Source organism: Miscanthus floridulus, chromosome 16 (genome assembly GCF_019320115.1).
Source record: "Miscanthus floridulus cultivar M001 chromosome 16, ASM1932011v1, whole genome shotgun sequence".
Classification (NCBI taxonomy): Eukaryota; Viridiplantae; Streptophyta; class Magnoliopsida; order Poales; family Poaceae; genus Miscanthus; species Miscanthus floridulus.
In genome coordinates, this window is record NC_089595.1 from 66,172,786 (window position 1) to 66,195,673 (window position 22,888).

The following is a 22,888-nucleotide window of genomic DNA, read 5'->3' on the forward strand; positions in this document are numbered from 1 at the left end:
CAGTAATCCTTTTTCGCCTAATCTTGATATGAAACGGCTGAGGGCGGCCATGCATCCGGTAAGCTTCTGAACATCCTTCACCTTTTTGGGCGGCTTCATGTCCAATATAGCTTTGACTTTCTCCGGGTTAGGGCATATGCCGTCGTGACTGACGACGTTGCCAAGTAGTATGCCAGAAGGAACACCAAAGATGCACTTTTTTGGGTTTAATTTCCACTAGAATGTGTTAAGGGCTGCAAAGGTGTGTTCCAGGTTGTCAACAAGGGTATGTGCTTCCTTGGTTTTGACAACTATATCGTCAACATAAGCCTCGACAAGGTCGTCTTTTATCTCGTCTTTGAGGCAGGCTTGTACAGCGCATTGGTAGGTAGCCCCGGCGTTCTTGAGCTTGAACGACATGGTCGTGTAGCAGTAGGCACCAAAAGACGTGATAAAAGATGTCTTGATCTGGTCGTCCTTTTTGAGAGCGATCTGGTGATAACCAGAGTAGCAATCGAGAAAGGAAAGCAGCTCGCAACCGGCGGTTGAATCTACGACCTCGTCTATGCGAGGTAAACCGAAGGGGTCCTTAGGGCAGTGTTTGTTGAGATCAGTGTAATCAACGCACATTCTCCATTCATTATTCTTTTTGCGTACAAGAACTGGGTTGGCTAACCACTCCGGGTGATATACTTCTTTGATAAATCTGGCTGCCAAAAGCTGTGTAACTTCTACCCTAATCGCCTCCTTTTTGTCGCGAGCGAACCATCGTAGCTTCTGCTTGATAGGTTTGGCCTTGCCGTTGACATTCAAGGAGTGCTCGATCAAGTTTCGAGGTACACCGGGCATGTCAGTAGGTTTCCATGCGAACACATCCACGTTGCTCCTCAAGAACCTGACGAGCGTGTCTTCCTATTTGGGATCCAGGTTGGCCCCGATAAGGGCCATTTTGCTAGGATCACCGTCGACCAGCTGGATCACCTTGTGCTCCTTGGACTTGATGTTCTTGCGTGGAGCCTCGAGCTCTGGGATCTCCAGGTGGTCGGCGGAGGTCTTCTTGGTGTCGAGCATGGTCTCGGCCATGCGAATAGAGAGGTCGTGAGCCTCTGCTATTTTGAAGCTGTCGTCCTCACAAGTATAAGCTGCGTATACGTTGCCCCTGAGGGTTAGAACTCCTTTCTCGGTAGGCATCTTGAGCACCAGATACCTGTAATGAGGTATGGCCATGAACTTGGTGAGCGACGGTCGACCAAGAATAGCATGGTAGGTGCCGTCGAAGTCAGCGACCATGAAGTTGATGTAGTTAGTGCGGAAGTGGTCTGGGGTCCCGAATTGCACAGGTAGCGTGATCTGCCCGAGAGGTGTAGAGCTCTGTCTAGGGAGAACACCCCAGAACTGTGCCTCGTATGGCTTGAGATCTGCCTGGGTTATCTTCAGGGCGGGTAGACTATTCTTGAACAGTATATCGATGGAGCTGCCGCCATCGATCAGCACTCTGTTGAACTGAACCTTGTTGATGCAAGGATCGAGGACTAGGGGAAAATGTCCTGGCTCAGGTATTGCAGCCCATTGGTCCTTTCTACTGAAGGAGATCTCATGGTGAGACCATGGAGGGAGCCGCAGATCGGTGAGGAGGTTATCGGTGTTGGCCACGTTCAAGCAAGCACGGGCGAGCAGCTTGCATTCTCGTTTGGTCTCGATGGACACTTTGCCTCCGATGATGGTGTACACGCGATCGGTTGGCTTGATGTACTTGTGATGGGGATCTATGTCTTCATCGTCGTTGTCCTCGTTGCGCTGCTCCCCTGCATCATTAGGCTTGTCGGATGTGTCTAGAGCCTGTTGACGCGTGTAGATAGACTTGAGAATGCGGCAATTCTCCATAGTATGGTTTGACTTGGGATCGAGCTGGTAGGGCCCTTTCAATGCTTTGGCATAGTCGTCTTTGTAGTTACGATGTCCGCCCCCTTTTTAATGGTATTGACCTCGCCATCGTCTTCCCGAGCACGCTTGCCCCTGTAATCGTCACGGCGGTTACGCCGCTGATTACGTTGGTCGCGGTGGTCGCGGGAGTCGTTGCGCTGGTTACGGCGGTCAAAATTGTCGCTCCGACCATGGTTGTAGCGGTAGTCGTCGTGGTGTGGGGGTGGTCGGAGCGTGGAACCCTTGCTGCTTCTTCGATAATTATCTTTTTAGTGTCAACGGCATCCGCATATTTCTTAGCGGTAGCTAGGAGCGTTGTGACAGATTCAGGCCTCTTGCGCAGGAGCTTGTCCCTTAGGGCGTCGTGGAAGCAGAGGCCAGTGATGAAAGCCTCGATTGCCTCATTGTCAGAGATTGATGGGACCTTGATGCACATCTTTGAGAAACGCCGGACGTACTCGCGCAGTGGCTCATCTTTTCGATCTCGAATCCGTTGCAGATCATATTTGTTGCCGGGTTGTTCGCAAGTAGCAATGAAGTTGTCGATGAAGGCTTGCTTGAGCTCTTGCCAAGAATCGAAGTAGTTCACCGGCAAGCTGACCAGCCATTGGTGACCTGCATGGCCAACAGCGACTGGGAAGTAGTTAGACATGACGTGCTCGTCAGCCATGGCTGATCTGCACGCAGTTTCGTAGAGCATGACCCATAATTCGGGGTTTTCCTTACAGTCGTACTTCTGAAGTTTCTCGAGCTTGAAGTTTTTGGGCCATATGACTTGGCGAAGGTGCGGAGTAAACTGCTTCAAACCCGACGGGCCGTGGGCAGTGTCATATTCCATACGGCGATAACTTTCGTGGGATGCTCGATCGTTGGCTCTCTGGTTGATGCGATCGCGCAGATCGTGTTCCCCGAGGTAGCGGCGGAGATCGTTATTGCCATCATGGCGATCTCGGTTGCCATCCTGATTAACCCTGTGGTCGCGGCGATTATCGCGGTTATCTCGGCGGTTGTTATCCCGAACGTCGCGGCGGTTGTCCTCCCGACGGCGGTTGTCGTCCCGACCACCATCAGGACCATCGTTTCTGCCTTGACGGTTGTCTGATGGGTCGTTGTTGCGTGAGCCACGTTGGTTGAGTGGTTGTGAGCAACTTGAGTATTGGCGGCTGTGGCTTGATTCGACTGAAACGGATGGAGCCCGGGCTTGATTCACCATCTCCGCAGTCTGAGCCATAGCAGCCGTCAGATAAGCTTGTATATCATCGCGAATTGCCTGGGTTTCAGGGGTGTTGGGTAGCCGCTGCATTGTCGCCATAGCGACGGCTACGTTGGCGCTTGGAGTCCTGAAGACCTGTTTGTCCCCCACCCTGTCGAAAGCATTGTTGAGGTCATGTGGCTAGACCCTTATGCGTCGTGCCTCCTCTTTTGCTTCAGCTTCGATTTGCCGACGATTAAACCGGTCAATATTGCGTGCCTCGCGTGCAATCCTTTCTTGTTCTGTTTCGCCAACTGTCGGTGGTTCGTCATTGCTGACAACATTGATCAAACCCCCTCGCCTTGGCAGGAAAGACGGGAATTGGGGGAACCCCGGGGCGTGGTCTGGGATATCCAGATCGTATTCGACGCCTTCATCGTCGTGATGCTGGAGCTTGGTATGGATAGAGACATTAGATGCGATGCCAGACGAGGAGCTGGAGTCACCCTCTTGGACCGTGTGGACGGATCCTTCTTGATAATCCTCAATCCGGATCATGTTGACGAAGTTGCTTGGCCTCGGTCGAGGCTGATGTACAAAACACAGATCCGAGTAGCGTTGTATGTTATACACGTAGTTGGAGGCAGTGTTTCATAGGCCGTAGGGCTGGGCCTAGTAGTTCTCCATCGAGGCTTCGTACTCGGAGAGCCAGAGACCTATCGCGGAGGCTGACCGGCGACGAGCAGAGTGCCCTTCAGGAGTAGATATGACCACGAGACCCGTACCAAGTCGTGTAGGATGACTGGACCGAGCTGGTCGGGTAGATCTGTTGTGGGGAGCGGTTACCTGCTCATTAGGTTGACTTTGAATTGTACTTACCAGAGCTAGGGTTTCAGCGAGTTTGGTGCCGACCCGATGGATGGAGTCGAGCAGGTCAGTGTTGTCGATCTGCTTCCCATTGTAGCGGGGAAGCGGATGATGGGTTGTCGGGATGGCCGAAGATGATGCAGGCGTGGTCGGAGCCAGATGTACCGTGGTCGGAGTCAGATCCATTGTGGTCGGAGCCGTGTCCACCGTGGTCAGAGCCGTAGCCGATGCAGGTGAAGCAGTGATCGACGCAGATTGAATCTAAGCTTCCTCCATGGTCATGGCGATGGAGTCGTCGGAGCCGGTGGTCCAGGTGATCTGGCCGATGGTGAACGTGAGGCCGTTCGGTGTAGCCACGGAGCTAGAGATGATGACCATCTTGTTTGCTTGGAGAGCAGTATGCACACCCCCTACCTAGCGCGCCACTGTCGACGAAATATGGTCGGCAGTCTACCTAGGGGTATGCCCAAGGTAGTAGATTGTCGGCATACAGATGCGCAAGCTACAAACAAGACGGTGACGCAAGACAGACATGAGGTTTTATCCAGGTTCGGCCGCCAAGAAGGCGTAATACCTACGTCCTGCGTCTGATTGTATTGTTGTATGTCAATGAGAGATGTTTTTTAGAGGGGTCCCCTACCCGCCTTATATAGTCCGGGGGGCAGGGTTACAGATCTGGAAACTAATCCTAGCTAGTTACAATTGCCATAGGTGGCCAGATAAGGATTCCTATTCTAACTGACCAGGATCTTGCTTGATCGCCAAATCTGCCTTGACTCCTTGCGCGGGACTCCAAATAGGTTGGTCGGGCCGCGCATCATCTTTTGATGGACCGGACCCTCTGATCTAGGCCGGCCCAAGCCTAGCCGTAAGGGTATAGGGGTTAATACCCCCACAGTTAGGGACTCGGAGGCGCACTGTTGTAGGCTGCAGCGGCGAGCAACTATCCGCAGTAGCGGCGCAACTGTTGCAGCGAGCCTACGCCCTCATGGCAAGGTAGAGATAGCAGAGAAGCATCGGTAGCTCACCGTGGTGTATGCTATAGTCACGGTTGAAGCAAGGAAAAGCTGAGGTGGTCTAGCCAGTGTGCCCGGGCATGGCGGCGACGCCCCAGGTGAACATCGACACGTCACCACATCACCGACAAGTTCCTTGTCCAAAATAGTGCGAGCCACAGATAGAGGAAGTCAAGGCGAGTTCAAGGATATGAGCAATTGAACTGTTACCAGTCCTACGGTCTTACCCCCAACCCACTGATCATGGTGGCACGCATGACCGGCGGTGAGGAGAGACCAAAATTGACCACTGACAAACCAAGGCTGGGCTCGATGCGAACGCGACACCTAGCTAACTTGCTAAGCTACTCACCGGTATGAGGAATTAGACTGGAAGGCCTTGAGCTGGTGATTGGAAGAAGGAGGAACGGTGGCTCTGTGCTCAACACAGTTGTGGGGAGGTCACACGAATGAGCTCGAGCGAATTAAGATAAGGCGGCCCCGATTGATGGCAGAAGTACGAGCATGCATGAACGGACGACAAGACCAAGAGACTCGGCACGATGCTCTTGAATTGGAGCTGTCCCACTTGACCAGGGATCTCCCATGGTGGCTAGCGAGTCAGGGCGAGCAGAGAGGCGTCACCGTCACCCTGTGACTGGGGTCGGTTGACCTAGACGCGGTGGGCAGCGGCACATGCTCAGAGACTCAATGCGGTAGGTAAAATGAAGGCCGAGGCGAGTGCCACGTCTGCAAGGCAGCGATAGTCATAGCTCCATCTCGACCACACATGCAGCTCGGCGACTGGATGATGGTGCACGCACACCGTCGTAGTGAAACCAGACCAGATCCAGCCGGGTCAACCAACGCAAGGCCAGGGCGCAGCGCGGCATCGGCCTACCGCATGAGCTAGACAATGACCATAGCTCGGTTGCGATGCAAGCACGGTGCCACAACGTTGTGCCCGCGGTGACCGTGAACTCAGATCGAGCGTCTGCTATTGGTGATGTGCACGTATTTTAAAGCGAAGCGAAAACTACCAACGATCATAATTGTGGCCCAATTAATTCCCCTATCCTAAAATTAACATGGACAACGACCTAGCAAAGCCATCGCCATGGCCAGAGAGCAACCAGAGAGGGGAATAGAAGGATGCCAACATGAGCTCATCACGCTGAACGCCGGTTCATGATCGAAGCCCGACACAACACCGACAGCGCGTTCTTGTGAAGTTAGGCCAATTTTTGCGATGCCACACCAACTTCAAGTCATCCGTGAACCACACTATGCTAAAGTACTCACTTAGAGGTAACCAACAATACAACAATATGAAGTTAGTGTTTAAGCATTTTAGTTAGAACTTAAACGCCAAAATAACATTGTCCAACACTCTTTTCCGACTAAGAAAAGACAAGGGTTCAATTTGGAGTTAACAACCATTAACAATTTTGATGTAGTTTTTAATCGGTCTAAACCTTGTTAACTTCAACCAACAAATACTTCATGCAAAAGTCCATACCTTATACTAACCTATAGGAGCAAAATATTTAAGCACCATTTAACTATTTTGCTCAATATAATTCGCCAAAAATGATATTTTAACAATAGTTCCAGTGTTTGCCGACTTAACGAAAAGAGCTTATCTTAACGTCAAATTTGATTTTTGAGCTCCCAAAATACTAGTTAACAACATCTATTTTCCAAAAGTTAAAGTTACATTTCTATCTACTAAACTTGTACTTCAATTTTTATTTAAGTACTAAATACAAGTTATGTTTGATCTTTGTTCCTAGAAATTGTTTTTCGCCTCACGTGCGTTATAAAATTTTAAAACCCGGAAACTTGTTAGGCTAATCTTTTTTGGACCTAAATCTCGGTGCTAAGCAAACTCGTAACACCAGGGGTGTTACAGAGCTGCTGCGTGCCGAGAGGGAGAGAGAGAGAGAATGAGCCCAAGTGGTTTTTTCCATTTCCAAAACCTTTTTCTTTTTCCTAGATTATTATGCATTGGTTTGAATGACTTTTGAATTCAAATTTGAATATACATGCATGCATGAAAGGTGTACCACCATATGTTCAACAAGCAAGCAACCATTCACACAACGTCACACCTAAAGCTTTATTCCTAAGCGAACCTATTTATACTAAACTAATACTTATGTTAATTCTATTATTTATTAATTTATGCTATATATCTGTTGATAGTTTTTTCTATTTTTTATCTATTGAATTATGGGCCCTTAATTTTTGCTACAGGATTCGTGCAGCTTCTCGGGCGTATACACCCACTAACAGGTCCAAAAAGTGCATATCGAACCCACGAGCCCGTTATTTTCATGGACTTTTACACAATCCGTCCGCAGTTTGTCACGGTCGCACAGGCCGTTCAGTCATCGCTGCCGCTTTTCTGCTGCGCCGCGTCTGGTGGTGGTGTTGGGGAGGGGCGCCCTCGCCGGCCGTTCCCCTGTGCTGTGACGGGTGCTGGGTGGTGGGGCGTTGTCCTCGCCGCTGCTCACCCTGTGCCACGGCAGGCTGTGGCTGGGGCGCGGTGATCGCCGCCGCTTTCCTGTTCCGGTGGTCGCAGAGGAGTTGCTGTTGCTGCTGCTGATTGATGGATCTATCGCTGTTCTTCGTAAGTTTCTTGTTCCTGTACTTTTTTGCCGCTGATTTGAGGAGCTATTGTAGTTGTGCGTGCTACCTTTGCTTGGGCACCGATGTGGGTGCGATGGTGCGGTGGCAGCTCGTCAATGCGGGTGCGGCATTGATGAGTGCGTCCGACGTTGAGGCAAGGGAGCAAGACCTTGGTGAGGAGCTCAACCGGGATGGATTCCAATGGGGTTGAGTTGAGTTGGCTGTTTGTGTTTGAGATTGTAGCTTTCCTAGCTTTCCCTTCTCAGGGACGAATCGAAGCACCGTACTGAGAGTCTGAAGCCCTATAGTTGTCTATTTTTTGTTCGTGCTATATGGAGGGAACCCTCTTTTTGCAGCAGATATTTGTTCTGTGTTTCTGATTCCAATAATCGCATGTCAGTTTAATGTTTGGAGTTCTAAAAGCTGTTGATTCTTTAGGTGTTTGGTAGACCCTTTTAAATCGAAAGCGCACACACTCAGGCGCTATGGTCTTTGGCACTTCATAGTTAGCTATTTCATTGATGTGCGAGATGCACCTTGCATGGTTAGCATTATTTGATGGGTGAGGAAACATTACACATATCATCTCCAAATAGAAGTGAACTGCCTTCTAATATAGCTCAACATGTGCAACTTTAACACAAACATCCTCGAACTGCATATGACCCATGCATCTAGCGAGTGGATCATAATTGTGGTGGCAGCATTGTCAAATTCATCACACTGTATGTACAGGTAGGTCAGTTCTTTCCAGTGCCGCTGTTCATCACAAGCTCGAATAAATGCTAAGAATATGTTGCTTGAGAAACATGCCATAACTTTCTTTGCAGAAGAATATCCTCTACTGTTCACATAGAAGAAATTCGCATGACTGATTTTTGTTTCTAGACTAATAATGTTTCAGCTTTGAAACCCCAAATTAATTGAGGTGGAAATGGATGTGCAATGAGACTTGTCTTATGTGCTGAGATTTAGCTCATCACCCAATTAATTAGGTAGAGAACAGTTTCAGAACCTATCATTTTTGAGCCAAAATTGAAGAACCCTAGAACAATGAGTTTGGATCTTTGTTTTCTCAAATAAAGCTTTGCTTGTAACTATTTCTTTTGTTATATAGTATTTCCCTAGGAATTGTTGGTTTGAGTGAACCAAATTTGGTTGGCCACTGCCTCCAAGTTAAGGTCTGCTGTTTACTTTTGTAATTCTACGTGCTATTCTACGCTGACTATTTAAGACTGAGACTTGAGTACTATAAATGGGTCGTAACTCTAGTAGAACTATTAATATATGTGCCTTGTCATCATGTTTTGCTCAGCGCTCGTGGCCTTTTTTTATTTTTTTTAGTTTGAGATATTTTGTCACTTCTCTATGCTAGTATATAACTAATTTGTTCCTTCGCACGACCTTATTGTCTTGGGCTTTTTTTAGTCTTCTCTTTTTTGGTAAGTCTTTCTTTAGTTTTCTCTAGGTTGGTTTTTGGATTTGGTCTTGCTCTACAGGTTATATGAGTTGGTTTTTGAGTTCGTCTTTGCTAGTTTTTTAGCAGGTTTACCATGTTTTATGTGTTGGTGTTGGGAGCTTTGTGTCCTTCGTGCATGTGAACTTTTTTTAGCTTTATGAGTTGTAGCTGTTGTTTGCATTTTTTTTTGTTATGCCCATTTATGTCTTTGCCTTTTAGTAGATCTATTTTTTTTGTTAGGCTTTACTTTTTTGGCTGTGGTAGTCATGTGTATTTGTCCTTTGCCTTGAGGGTGCTGATAACTTATATGGTTGTGTAGATTTGCATTGTTTTTCTGTTTGAGTTTGAACTTTTTTTGTTGATTTTAGTTGTGTTTTTTATTTGTGTTTTTGTTTCTTTTTTGTGTACATGTGTTTGCTCGCTTTGGGGTGTGTGTGTGAGTGTCTGTGGGTGTGGGTGTTTGTGTGTGGGTGTCTTTTTTTTGTGTGCACATGTGTTTGCTCACTTTGGTGTTTGTGTGTTTGTGAGTGTGTCTATGGGTGTGGGTGTTTGTGTGTGTGGGTGTGGTTGTATTTGAGTTTTTTTAGTGTGTGAGTGTTCTGTGTGTGGGTGCTAGCTTTGGTGTGTATGTGTGTGAGTGTGTCTCTGTATGTTTGTGTTTCTGTGTGGGGGTGCATGTGTCTTCTGGCGTTGCTGGTGTGTGTGTGTGTGCGTTTGTGTGTTTTTGTGTGTGTGTGCGTGCGTCTGTGTGTTTGTTTGGCGCTCTCTCTACGTCTCTGTGTGTGTGTCCGTGTTTTGTGGGTATGTGGGTGTGTGTGGGTTGTTGTTGCTACTGATTTAGCTGCCGGTGCTGCTTTTTGTCTTTCCCCTATTGAGGGCTCCAAAGCCTGTTGAATGAGTTGTTACTGCTGTTGTTGTAGTTTTTGCTGCTCGCTGATGTTGCTGATTATGCTGCTGGTGCTGATATTTGTTTTTTGCCTTTTGAGAGCCCCAAAGCCTACTGATTGAGCTGCTATTGTTGTTTTTGCAGTTGTTGCTGCTTTCTGCTGCTGCCGATTAAACTGCTGGTGCTGCTTTTTGTCTTTTGCCTTTTGAGGGCCTCAAAGCAAATTGATGCTGTCTAGTTTTTTTCCTGAGATGTCCACTGATGTTTCTTATTTATATGTGAGATGTTTAGAGTTGATTTAAACCTCTTATATATTTTTATATTTGACTTGTTCAGTTATAGATGTGGTGATTATTGATGTGTGAGGGAGCAAAAGAAGGTGTAGTTGAGCTGAGTTTTTTTAGTTGTTATTTTCCGAGTTGTTTGCTAGCTTTGATGTGTTTGCTATATCTTTTTCCAAGTAAACTATTTGCTAGTCCTGAAGTTGTTGTCTTGAGCTGTGGTGTTGTTCTTTATAATCTTTTTTTCTGGTTGCCTGGAGCTGGGCCGTACCGACCCATACGTCTTGTACATCGTTAAGCCAGCGTCGCTGCGCGTAGCAACTCGGGCTGATAGCCTCGCGTACGCACGTAGGTACTGTACCTGTATACTCCTAAGTGGGTGCAGTTTAGATAAACGGATGTTGTGGCCGCAGTAGTAAGTACTCATAATAATAATAATTTAAAACTATAGTGTGTGTTTAAAGGATCTATCCGATCAGCTTGTTCGTGAGAATACAGGGAGGGAGGGAGCGAGTGTCGTCTCTGCTCTCCACCGGTCACCGGTCTTCCAGTTTGTGCTCCCTTTGTCTCTAGTGGTCTATAGTAACAACCTTTGCCCTGCACACTGCAACGTGCTGCTCTCCTTGGCCGCTCGATGACTTTGGAGAGTTTGCAGGTTATTACTATCCTTGTTTTTGCTAAAATTCGACCTGATACCTACCTGATGCCGTTTTATTTATGTTGTGCTATAGGGCTCTCTGGTGTTCTCTTTGTGCTCCCGGATTCGTATGTTGGTCCTGAGTACAAGGACTATGGAGGTAGCTTTCTTGCCTCACAGATATAGTTTTGTTTTGTGGTATCACTGTATGATTCCTCGTATCAAACTTAGGAGGCATATGTTGGTATATGCCAGTGCTTGATTACTTGTAGAAGATTTGGTCTAGCAAATTGGATGTGTTGTAAACATATCTCATTATGGAAGCATGATGAAACCTGTGCATTAATTTCAATCTTCCAATGCCTATGGATTGATATCTAGACTTTCTTTTAGCCTTACCTGAATGAGACCGGAAATTAGGTTCATTATTGAATTTGTTAGAGATATGGTTCCATTTTAATGCTATCTCGTCAGACCAAATCTTATGCTGTTGATATTCTAGTCCATCTTAGCAAAGCTGTGAAGCCTTGTGGGCAATGCCCAACTTTGAATGCTAATGGACAACAAGTGTCTCTCTAACGGTTCTACGCTTCAATGAAATGGGGCTCACATCAATAGGGATGAGACACTGCAAGCTGATTTCATGCCCAATCCAGAGGCTTTTATATGTTTTCTCTTCAGTATTTGAACCAGTGTCCAATCCCAACCACACTGGCCTTACTGTGTTTTGTCCTTCTGCCTGTCACTGAAATTGGTGGGCTTTCTTGCTTGTGTACATGTGTTTTGCTAGATTTGATGTTTGCATGCGGGTGTGCGTTTTATTGTTGCGCTACTGTTGCATCTTGGATGTTGGAGCAGTAGTAAACTGCAGTTGCTGTTTTGCATGCATAGATAACTTATTGGGAGTAGTTGCAGCTGCAGGATGTTATGTTCAGATTAGAATGGGGAAGAGGTAGCCAGGAACCATGACCAAAGGAGTCAGAGCTTGTGATGGTAAGAGGCACAGTGACGATGAGGCTTGGGGATGGCAGGCACAGCATAGTAAGAAAAGAGAAGAACTGCAGCTTGCAACATCCAAAAGTTTAGTTAGTCCTCGCAAAAGCAAAAGCAAAAAAAAAAAAAAAAGATGAATGTGTATGCATGTGTAGTGCAGGCGTGCATCAACTTTGCTATGCTCTTTAGTCTTTACGCTTAGTTGATAACTTTTAGTTTTATTTGTTAACGGGTTTTGGATATTGTTGGATATTGTCTTGTGTTATAAAAATCTGACAGATTTTTTCTTTTTGAATCTGTCAGTTTTCTATTGTGACGTGTCATCATCTCATTTGTCAAGAACTTGACAGATTTTTTGTTCTGAAATCTGTGACAGTTGTGCAGATAGACCCTTATTTATTAGTTCCTATGCAAAGTTTTTACAATGGTTCTGTTCGTTTGTCTTATGAGCCGTACTATTTCAGCGAACGAACAGTATTTTCTCTCTCACAACAAATGAGTAAACAGTACTTTAACCATTGCTTTTCAGTAAAGCGAATAGGGCCAAAGTTCAGATTTTTAGTTATTTTTAAACAAGGTCAAAATTCAGGGTGTTACACCAAGAGTACAGTAGGAATTAGTACATATATGTAGCTCTGAAACGGCTCAACCATTCCTGGCTCTGTCGTGTTCAGTAATCTCGCCTAATCGAGTAATCGGTAGCAAATAGCAACCGCATGCTGTATTCATACTAGTATTATGATTTACTCTCTGAAAATGTTTCAGATATATGATGAATACGCTGCAAGTGTTGAGGAGTTCATAAGAACTGAACATTACTACTGCATGTTAAAGATGGCAAACTTATGAGCATTACTGTGGCGATCCAGGGTTGCATGAGTAAGCATTGAGTTTATCTGTTCTTAAGTTATTACCTTTCTGATGATGTGCCATGAGATGTTGGCAGGACCAACACAGGCAGGCAACACCTAGCCGTCAATGGCCGGAGCAAGGAACCGCAACACCTAGCCGTCACAGATGGCAGCGCGGGCGTGGTTACGTACCCATCTTGACCGGCCGCCTGCAATTAATGAATGATGGTTGCAAACGAGAGAGCCGAATGGCATTTGCGCGCGTACCCATCTTTTATCTTTCCGGAAGAACCGAGACGTGGCGCCACCGACGCAGCAGAGCGCCCTGCACACGTCCCGCCCGCGCCCGTCGGTACGTGTAATGTTCCCACGGGGCTCGGGGCTTCCAATCCATTCATGATGCCCACGTACCCCCCCTGCCGTGGCGCCCAGATCCTAATCCCTTCGCCGTCCTGCCGCCTATAAATGGCGGCGTCGACCTTCACCTGCTTCGACACCGGTGAGCCACAGCGAGAACACGACGAGCACACAAGCACAGGCACAGCTCTAGCTTAGCCTAGGGAGAAACCACCAAACCGTGCAGCCATGGAGTACGGTCAGCAGGGACGACAGCAGGGCCACGGCACCACGGGCCGTGTGGACCAGTACGGCAACCCAGTCGGCGGCGTCGAGCACGGCACCACCGGAACCGGCGGCATGGGGTACGGTACAGGAACCGGAACCGGAACCGGCGGCGCTGGCATGGGTGGTGGGCAGTTCCAGCCAGCGAGGGAGGAGCACAAGACCGGCGGCATCCTGCATCGCTCCGGCAGCTCCAGCTCCAGCTCCAGCTCGGTAATTACTTGGATTTTTTTTTTCTTTTTCTATTCTATATACGCTGCTTCGTGGTGCTAAATCTTATATGGTTTTGTGAAAGTCTGAGGACGACGGCATGGGCGGAAGGAGGAAGAAGGGAATCAAGGACAAGATCAAGGAGAAGCTGCCCGGAGGCCACAAGGACAACCAGCACGCCACGGCGACCGGCGGCGCCTACGGGCAGCAGCAGGGACACACCGGCGGAACCTACGGTGACAAGATCAAGGAGAAGCTGCCCGGAGGCCACAAGGACAACCAGCACTCCACGGCGACCGGCGGCGCCTACGGGCAGCAGCAGGGACACACCGGCGAGAAGAAAGGCATCATGGACAAGATCAAGGAGAAGCTGCCCGGACAGCACTAATCGTCCGGCGTGTGAAAGCCGTACTTAATTACGGTCACTGTGTTCCGTAGATAATAAGATGAACCCGGCCATGAATAAGTGTCCCTACCCTTAATCACGACCGCTCGTGTGACAGGGACAGTTTCCGCTTTTTTGTGTGGTGTGAGTTTGTATGTGTGTAACTTAGGTCCGTGTACTGTTTATGTTGTGCATGCTGCATCGTTTTTCTTCATAAAAGTATGAGCTTTGTCATGGTACTCGACAGGAACCCGTGCTTCCTCCCGTGGAATAATTATTTGGCCGTAAAAAATACCTTAGGATAATTAAAAGTAAGGGTAATATGGGATGCTTGACCCGGTGAGAGCCTTGCCGCCGTCTCAACTCGGCATCGGCGTCTGCGCAGAGTCCAGGCCGTCGCGCTACTGAGGTGTCCGTGCTCCAGGCCGTCTACAGCAGAATGAAGGGCATCTTCCTGATGCACAACCCCAGCATGGGTAAAGTTAAATGTGCCCCACCCTCGCCGACATCGACGCCAAGGTCAAGGAGGCGCTCCGCATGGCCGCCGTCAACCGCACCGCGCTCGTCCTCCTTCCGAGGACCTCTGTCTCCAAGGTGCTCAGCATGGCCACCCTCAAACGTCGCCTCACTAGTCACTACAAGTAAGCACCTGCATCTCTGCATCGTTTGCATGCATGCCGCCACGCCATCACTATTGGATGCATAGCAACAAGCTCACTTCCATCGATCTGATCTGCTGCAGAGTAGTGATCTGATCTGCTGCAGAGTAGTGATCCGGATGCGCATCTCGGTGAACATCATCACGTAGAACTGCGCCAAGTCGCTGCTGCGTCTGGGGACGTCGCTGCGGATCGAGTGCCTACTACCTGGGCGACGAGGTGCCCATCAACATGGACAGCGGCGTGTCAACTCCTTCGACTGGCCGCACAGGCCCAAGACGCTCTGACGGCGGATCATCCCGGGTGGCTTGATCCGGGCGGTGAGCGAGAGCTGGTACCCGTCCTCCAACGAGGACTACGGCTCCTCCTGGAGGACGACATCGAGGTGTCCTCATGGGGGCCGCGCCACCGGGGGTCGCGTGCCGGTGAGCCCCCGCGCCCGCCACCGGGTGGCCACCGCGATAGATGGAGCTGCGGATACAAGGAGACAGCTCGTACAGGAGATAAGGGGTAGAAACTAGAAAGTACTGTTCTACCCTTTAAATTTGTTTTAGAAATAATTCTTGACATATATTTGGTTCCAGGCCCACATATTTAAGGTTTCGGTTCACAACTTAAGTTCTTCTATATTGGTTCTTCTTATTTTATAGCCATCTAATCTATCCAAATAAAGGGCTCTGGTTTTTTTTAAGCACTATAAAATTTCACAAAGTATATATATACAGTACATGCGAGTGGCTTTATTTGTGTATATATAGTTAATCTCTCAGTTACTGCAAATGTAAAACAGCAATAATATCTCTTCTAAAAAAAATTCTAAAAAGGAACACAATTTTGGATTCTGAGTCTCCAAAATATGTCTAAATTTATAGAACAGTATAAAAAAATTATGAGATTTATTATGAAAATATAATCTAATCACATTTATTTTGATATAATAAATGCAATTTATGAATGCTATACTCTCCTTCATTCCAAATCGTAAAACATTTTGAATTTTCTTCATTCCAAATCGTAAAACATTTTGATTTTTTTCTTTTCTACAACGATAAAAACCGAATTTTATTACCAAGCCAACGAAATTACATAAGAATCACAGTTTAAGAACCATGGTACCAGAAGAACCACATAAAACGATCCATGCGCATGATCACACAGGGAACATGAGCACGGATAACCACTACCGCTACTACCAAGAATGGCGCAAAGAGTAGACTAAATGCGAGCTTTGGCACTCGGTAAGCAAAAGGATCAACTGACGATCATCAGTGGAGTAGGATTGCACATCTTGCTTGTGAAATGAAAGGGCCACCATCTTCACAGCTTTTGCGCCTTGTATCACTTGCTGCTTGAGGTCGTCCTTCAGCATACCTACCCAGTATGTAAGAAAAGAGTACATCATAAAAATAATCTCAGTAGGAGTTTTGATTCTTTTGTTATCAAAGCACACAGCATTTCTAACTCGCCATATAGCCCAGCACACGGCAGATAAACCCACAGCATGCATTTGTGAACCCTGAGGGAGAATATTATGAACCCAAATCCAATATTGATCAATATCCCTAGGTCTACAGTCTTCCTAAAGAATAAGCCAGCAGGCTGCAAATATATTTTGCGGTTAAGCATAAAAAAACAGATGATTTCCAGTTTCCTTCTCATCACAAAAAGCAAAGTATTGTCACCATTCCACTTCCTTTTGATCAGGTTATCCTTAGTAACTTAGTTTAGCATTTTGCGAAACTAACCACATGAAAGTTTTGATCTTCAAGGGCATTTTGGCTTTCCATATTTTCTTAAAGTTAAGCCCATAGTCATTTTTACAAAGATGCTTATAAGTCGACTTAACCGAGAAAACACCAGATTTTTCCCAATACTATTTAGTTCTATCTTTTTCCTCATTTGTACCACAACAAATCAAAATATCATGTAATCGCCTCAACTGATTTTGCAAATCTTCATGCAACCATCTTCTAAATGTCAGATGCCACCTTTTCTGCTTCATAAATTCCACAGATGCATCTTGCTCCTTATTGATAGCGTATATGTCGGGTTTATGATCCCTGGGTATCTCAAGGAATCGATTAGTTAGCAGGCCGAGCAACCCATGATACACCAACTAGCGAAAGTCCAAACGATCGAGGCCCAGTTAAGCCAAGCGGACTAGGCTAGGCGACAAGGACGGAGTCAGCCACGACCCCTCCTCTCTGCCTTAGCCAAGCGCTGCACAAGGGTCCACGGCCTCTCCACCGTCCTGACCCCTGGGAGGAGCGAAGGGAGGACAAGCGAAGCCAAGCGCGCCTGCTCTGACGAGAGTAGACTCGCCGCACTGACCCCGAAAGGACCGAGGGGACACCGGTCACCTCGGTCCGGTCAGACTCCATCCCTGAGCCACACAGCATAAACAAGACAACGCCGCATGGCGGTGATGGCCAGTATGCGACCCGCCATCTAAGTACGGTCCAACAAGACATATGTACGATTCTACCCACTACGGGATGGGATCCACGATGGAGCCCTTGATTTCGAAGCCATCTTGGCTGGCGGAAGCCACGACCCTAGAGTCCGAGATCGTGGCCACCAACTCCACAAGCTAACCAGGCAACCGACGATCCGGGGGAGGCTACCAACTCTTGTATGAAGCCCCTAGAAGAACAGGAGGCAATGACGAAGGCCATAATGGAGACCACGTTGCACAGGACAGCTGGCGAACCACCACCGTGCCTACAGTGTCGCCACAGCCGACACAGTAGCACCACGTCACACCTTACCGCGACGTGGGCATAAGACCATGACGACAACCACATCCAGACGTGCACCTCAAGACAACGTAGCTTGCAAGCCAAGTTAGTTAGGCCCCTCCCTTAGGCTCATGACCCCTCGGTCGGGAGAACCTTATTCTTTGTACATGCCCTGGCCCCAAACTCTATATAAGGGCAGCCATGGCATCCTTCCCACCATCTTCAACACATTCACACCGTAGTAGGGCTCCTGAAGCTTCCCTTTAGGCAGTCCATCTCCTAGCTCTAGCTCTCCTACCTCTTCCACTATTTTTGCACCCCTATTGTAAGAACTTCAGAGCATTCAAGCGAGGAACACGCACTCGATCATCTCTAAGACTAGACATAGGGCTCTGGCCTGAACCAGTATAAATCATCGTGTCTTTTGGATGCTACCATGGTCTTCCTAGAGCAGCGCAAGGAGTGCATGGAGTACGTCATCCGACTCCACTTTTGTGCCACCAATAACGTCATAGAATATGAAGCCCTCATCCACAGCCTCATGATCGCCTCCGAGTTTGGCGCTCGCCGCCTCTTCATCAGAGGAGACTCAAAGCTGGTCATTAGACAGGTCATGAAAGAAGCCTCATGTCATGATGGCAAGATGGCGTCTTACTGCGATGAGGTTTGGAAGCTCGAAGAAAGATTCTATGGGCTAGAACTCCACCACATCCTTAGATGGGATAACCTAGCCACCGACTCCTTTGCCAAGATCGCATCAAGTCAGGGACCTGCCACCCGGGAGTGTTCATTAATGACGCTCACAAACCGTTGGTGCAAGCTCTTTAGCCGCATGACCAAACGACAAGCGTGGCTAGCAAAGCAGAGCCCGCCCTACTGGTCGAACACCATCGTGACCCAGAGGCCGTAGGCCTTCCAAACTTGATGGCAATCGATCGAACCACGGCGGCTTCTAGATCAGACTGGACCACACCCTTCATAGAATACTTAGCACGAGGGAATTTACCTAATGACCCAATAGAAGCACGGAGCCTAGCAAGGCGCTACAAATCTTACATGGTCATAGGAAACATCCTCTAAGCGCAGCACCTTAGGAATTCTCCAGAGATGCATCCCACAAGAGGATTGGCAATGACTCCTATGAGAGGCCCATGCAGCGATCTGTGACCACCACACGGCTCCCAGAACGCTGGTCGGAAAGGTCTTTCGACAAGGCTTTTACTGGCTCACGGCGGTCGTGGATGCTCAACAAATTGTACGAAGCTACGAGGGATTCCAGTTCTATGCGCGGTAGACACACTTGCTAGCGTAAGAGTTGCAAACCATCCCACTGACGTGGCCCTTCGTGACCTGGGGGCTCGACCTGCTCAGACCCTTCAGAAAGGCACCCGGGAGCTACTCCCACCTTCTGGTGACAGTCGACAAGTCCACCAAATGGATCAAAGCTAAACCTATAACAAGGGTAAGATCCGAAGATGCGGTGGAATTCTTCCTCGACATCGTATACAGATTTGGGGTCCCGAACTCCATGATCACCGACAACAGCACACTCTTCACCGGGAAGAAGTTTCTTCAATTCTGCAATGACTGGCATTTGAGTCGACTGGGCCTCCGTCGCTCACGCATGAACCAATGTCCAAGTAGAGCGTGCGAACGCCATGATACTTCAAGCCCTCAAACCCCACATCTTTGATAGCCTCAACAAATTTAAGGGACGATGGGCGGGAGAGGTACCAGCCATACTCTAGGGCCTAAGGACGACTCCAAACCAGTCCACCGTTTTCACCCCATTCTTCCTGGTATACGGCGTCGAAGCCATCCTGCCAACTGACCTCGACTACGGAGCGCCATGAGTCCTAGCGTACGATGAAGCCAAAGCAAAGAAGGATTGGCAAGACACACTCGACCAGCTGGATGAGGCCCGCAAGACAGCACTCCTCCGCTCTGCGAAATACCAGCAAGCGCTGCGAAGGTACCACAACAAGAACATCTGAGAATGAGCTTTTCAGGTTAGCGATCTTGTCCTATGGCAGATCCAAACCACCAAGGACGTGCACAAGCTGACACCGCCCTGGGAAGGGCCCTTCATCATTGCCAAAATCATCTGCCCGGAATCCTACCGACTCATGAATGACGCTGGTGAGATCTACACCAACTCATGGAACATCGAACAACTACACAAATTCTATCCTTAATCTCACTTCCCAAACGTACATAAACTCCCTGTCATCGCAAATCTGCAAACTAACCTTTTTATGGAAAGATCATAGACAAGAAGGGTCCCAGCGGAACAAGATGAAGGACAAGGAATGAAGAAGCAACAGGCGGAGCGCGCGTAAGACCTGCACCCCGCTTGCCTGTCTCTTTAATTCCCTACTATATGCAATTTGTCCTTGCTTTGTCTGCAAGCGGTCTCCATTAAGTCGCGTCATGACCCACGGTGTCGCGAGCCCTTGGGAAGGTATCTAGGAATCAATCTCTTTGGCTGGTCCTTAGAATTCTCGAGGCCACAAAAGGGATAGGGGTAGGGAGGAGATGGGCCCTCATGGCTCTAATCAATGGTGCGGAGCCACACGACCATTTCTCTCTATGTTCGAGTCGTCCGCCTCGAAAGTCGCCCAGGTTGACCCCTCAGGGAGAGGCATCTTGCCCTCTGACCGCTGCGGAGGCAGTCAGGGACCGACGGCTTTGACTGTCGACGATTCATGGGACGTCTCTCGACAAGGCATAGCCAAACTCCACGTCGATTAGGTAGGATATCGGGTCCCGCTTGAATTACCCATTGACCCTGATGAGGCACACCACTTCGACCGCATGGTTACAATGGACATGCCTCTCCCCATGTGGGTATTAGTATTTATTAACGTGTCACTTGTTTTAAGTAGTTACCCTATGTTGTTGACATTCCTTAGCATCTTTTACTAAGTTGTCATCCCTAATGATGTTGCCAGAAATGCTTGTTGATACTACCTAGTGCCACTTCTAGAATGACATTAAGAAGTACTTTAATATTTCATGTGACTAGAATAATACATACATACATATATATATATATAAATGAAAGGAATCTGCAAGCACACAGATAATATACCATTGTAGCACTTTACCCGAAAATATTCCAGGTATCGTTATTTATATTTTTACCACAGGGAAGGTCTGGCGAGGACATGTATTGATAACTTACGCTATTGATGGAGAAGTAAACCATAACCAATATTCTACTCACAACTAGGGTAAGTCAAGAGGTAAATGTATATATAAATAGTGCATAATAACTAATCATTGATCACTTAGAGCACTCCTTTTTATGGCGTTAGCATAGTTAAGTAGAATATTAGAGGAATAATTCCAAAGTCATTCTTAATTACAAGTCAAAGCATATATTGATTAGTGCAATTACACCTAGTAGTCATGGCTAAGATCAACTTCATATCTACACATAAAGGGATATTACTAAGGAAGATTAAAAATAGAGCGTGTCTTCCTTTGTAACTAGATCCTACTTGTATACCTATATTTGGGGAGTGGACTACAAGGACTCAATGGGAATGTTACACCCGTGATCTACCACATTACCCGAAATATAGGGTGTATCCAAAGGTAAACAGCGTATAAGTACCGCACTTACACAATACCGACCACTCACCCATGATACCTTAGAGTAAGCGCTATACAAACTTATGCATAAATATAAGGATAATCTAGCTATACTAAATATATAATCAAAGTAGACCATGAACATGATAACTATGAACATAAATGATATGAATAATGTTGTCATAACAATTGTAGTAAACATATAAAAGTAATGAGAGATACAAAAGAGATGGGGTACAAAGATTATACAAAACCACACTCTTGACATGATCAGGAATCCAAGCGAGATTTGCTTGCCTCCCTCTAGACCTAGCCTAACAATCTATGCCCAAGAATATGATAGAGCTCTGAAGATGATTAGGGTTTCTGTCTTCTCTTGAATGCAATTCCTAAGGGAGGGGGGTAGGGGCTGGTATATATAGGCCGGAGCATCAATGCTGAGCCCTCAGATCAAACCAACTTGAACAAAATGGTGTAGATGCAATCTAGGTGGCAGTAGAGAACCGACATAGCAACCGAGGGCTAACATGTGGGCCCTAGGGGTCTGTCGGCCTATAGGTAGGGCCGGCCGGCCCCACCTGGTGGCGTTTCGCCTTTTGCTTTGTGTAGTCCTCTAGAGTCTTCTGGAACCTTCTAGGGTTGTTTTCGTTGTGGATAAGCGCGATTAAGTTTGACATCTAGGTCCACCTTGACGGTTTTCTAGATAACCCCTACAGAAAATATAGATTCTCCAAAACTCGTGGAATTTGTTAGCTTAAACCCCTAGACCTTTGTTGGTGATTATATTTATGCCCTTATGCATGTTATATTGACAGTTTATAATGGTTCTTAACTACCATCAATAAACTCCCCCAAGCTTAACCTTTGCTAGTCTCTTAGCAAAGCTAAATATAGTAAATGAATCAGGAGTTGCTTCAATGCTTTTACTCCTCAAAACTACATAAGCGTTCAAACAATAATTCACCTCCGGATTAGAATAAACCGATCTGACTTTCAAACTTACCCGTATTACCTTCAACCATGGGGCTTCTTAGCTTTTACTTGGGTCTTGAGCAATTGAAAGACAGAACGACCAAGTCAAGCACTATATCTTAAGTTCTTTGCTCAACCATTATTCCGGAGTTTTCATAAGTTTTCAAATAAAACTCAGAGCTTCCATTGTATGACACTCTCAAGTCTCTCAATATATGTGGTATTTGTGAATCTTCACCGAGGCAATAGTGATGTTATGTCTTTTTCTTCCTATAACTAAGGCTTATGTGGAGCTCATACGAGTGAAAAAAGCATGAAAGAGCATACTTGTAATACATATATTATAAAGTCAAACCTTGGATCCAAAGAGAGTTGAGTCATACAATCAAATCAAGATGTGCATGTGTTTGGATGTATGGTGGATGTATATGGTGGCTGACCTAATTCTACTATTCTCTTTAAAAATATATCTCTTTTTTGAAAATTGGAAATATTTGTAAGAAAACATGGGCTATCTTATTCAATTATCTTTCTCTTTCTTTTTTATCAAGCGGGCATCTGAGTACCCATTGTTTTCAATATCTTTTCTGCAACAAACTTTTGAGAGATAGCGACAAGAACTTGGAACATTTATTTGGTGGATATCCTATCCAGAATGTTTTTGTGTTCACTCCTAGTGTAGGTGTAAAACATTTTTGGGTGCATCTAGATGGAATGACATGTTTTTGCGCCTACCCCCAGTGTAGGAGTAGTGCATATGTGGGTGGTGTATACATGATCTTGATTTTAAAAGCATGACAAACCTCTCATAAGGGTCAACAAAGCTTGATTAACTCAATGCAAAACAAGCAGCATATATGTGAAAGTTTTTCTAATCTAAATATTATGTATGGCTGTGGTAGGAATTCAAGCTTTATCTTTATCATGCAGGAGCTTATCATGTAGCATTTTCATGTTTTTAAAAAGATAAATCTTCATAACTTTGGTATCACTTGGAACAAGATAAACAACA

General features: G+C 46.8%; 1 protein-coding gene and 1 long non-coding RNA gene across 2 annotated transcripts; both read left to right on the top strand.

Annotated features, from left to right (window-relative positions):
• The first annotated feature begins 7,308 nt into the window (after positions 1 to 7,308).
• Positions 7,309 to 12,225, top strand: LOC136513234 (uncharacterized). Its single transcript, XR_010773323.1, has 3 exons — positions 7,309 to 7,588; positions 10,945 to 11,010; positions 11,766 to 12,225. It is a non-coding gene; the product is annotated as an uncharacterized lncRNA (long non-coding RNA).
• A 653-nt stretch (positions 12,226 to 12,878) lies between these two features.
• Positions 12,879 to 14,160, top strand: LOC136512927 (dehydrin DHN1-like). Its single transcript, XM_066506934.1, has 2 exons — positions 12,879 to 13,528; positions 13,611 to 14,160. Exons 1-2 carry the CDS (start codon positions 13,280 to 13,282, stop codon positions 13,911 to 13,913), a joined length of 552 nt encoding a protein of 183 aa, XP_066363031.1. The 5' UTR covers positions 12,879 to 13,279; the 3' UTR covers positions 13,914 to 14,160.
• The last annotated feature ends 8,728 nt before the right edge of the window (positions 14,161 to 22,888 follow it).

What these genes read in the sequence shown, in the direction of transcription:
- LOC136512927 (XM_066506934.1), top strand. Translation starts at nt 13,280, where the DNA reads ATGGAGTACGGTCAGCAGGGACGACAGCAGGGCCACGGCACCACGGGC. An exon ending in CCAGCTCCAGCTCCAGCTCG is followed by an intron (nt 13,529 to 13,610) that starts GTAATTACTTGG and finishes GTTTTGTGAAAG; the next exon opens with TCTGAGGACGACGGCATGGG.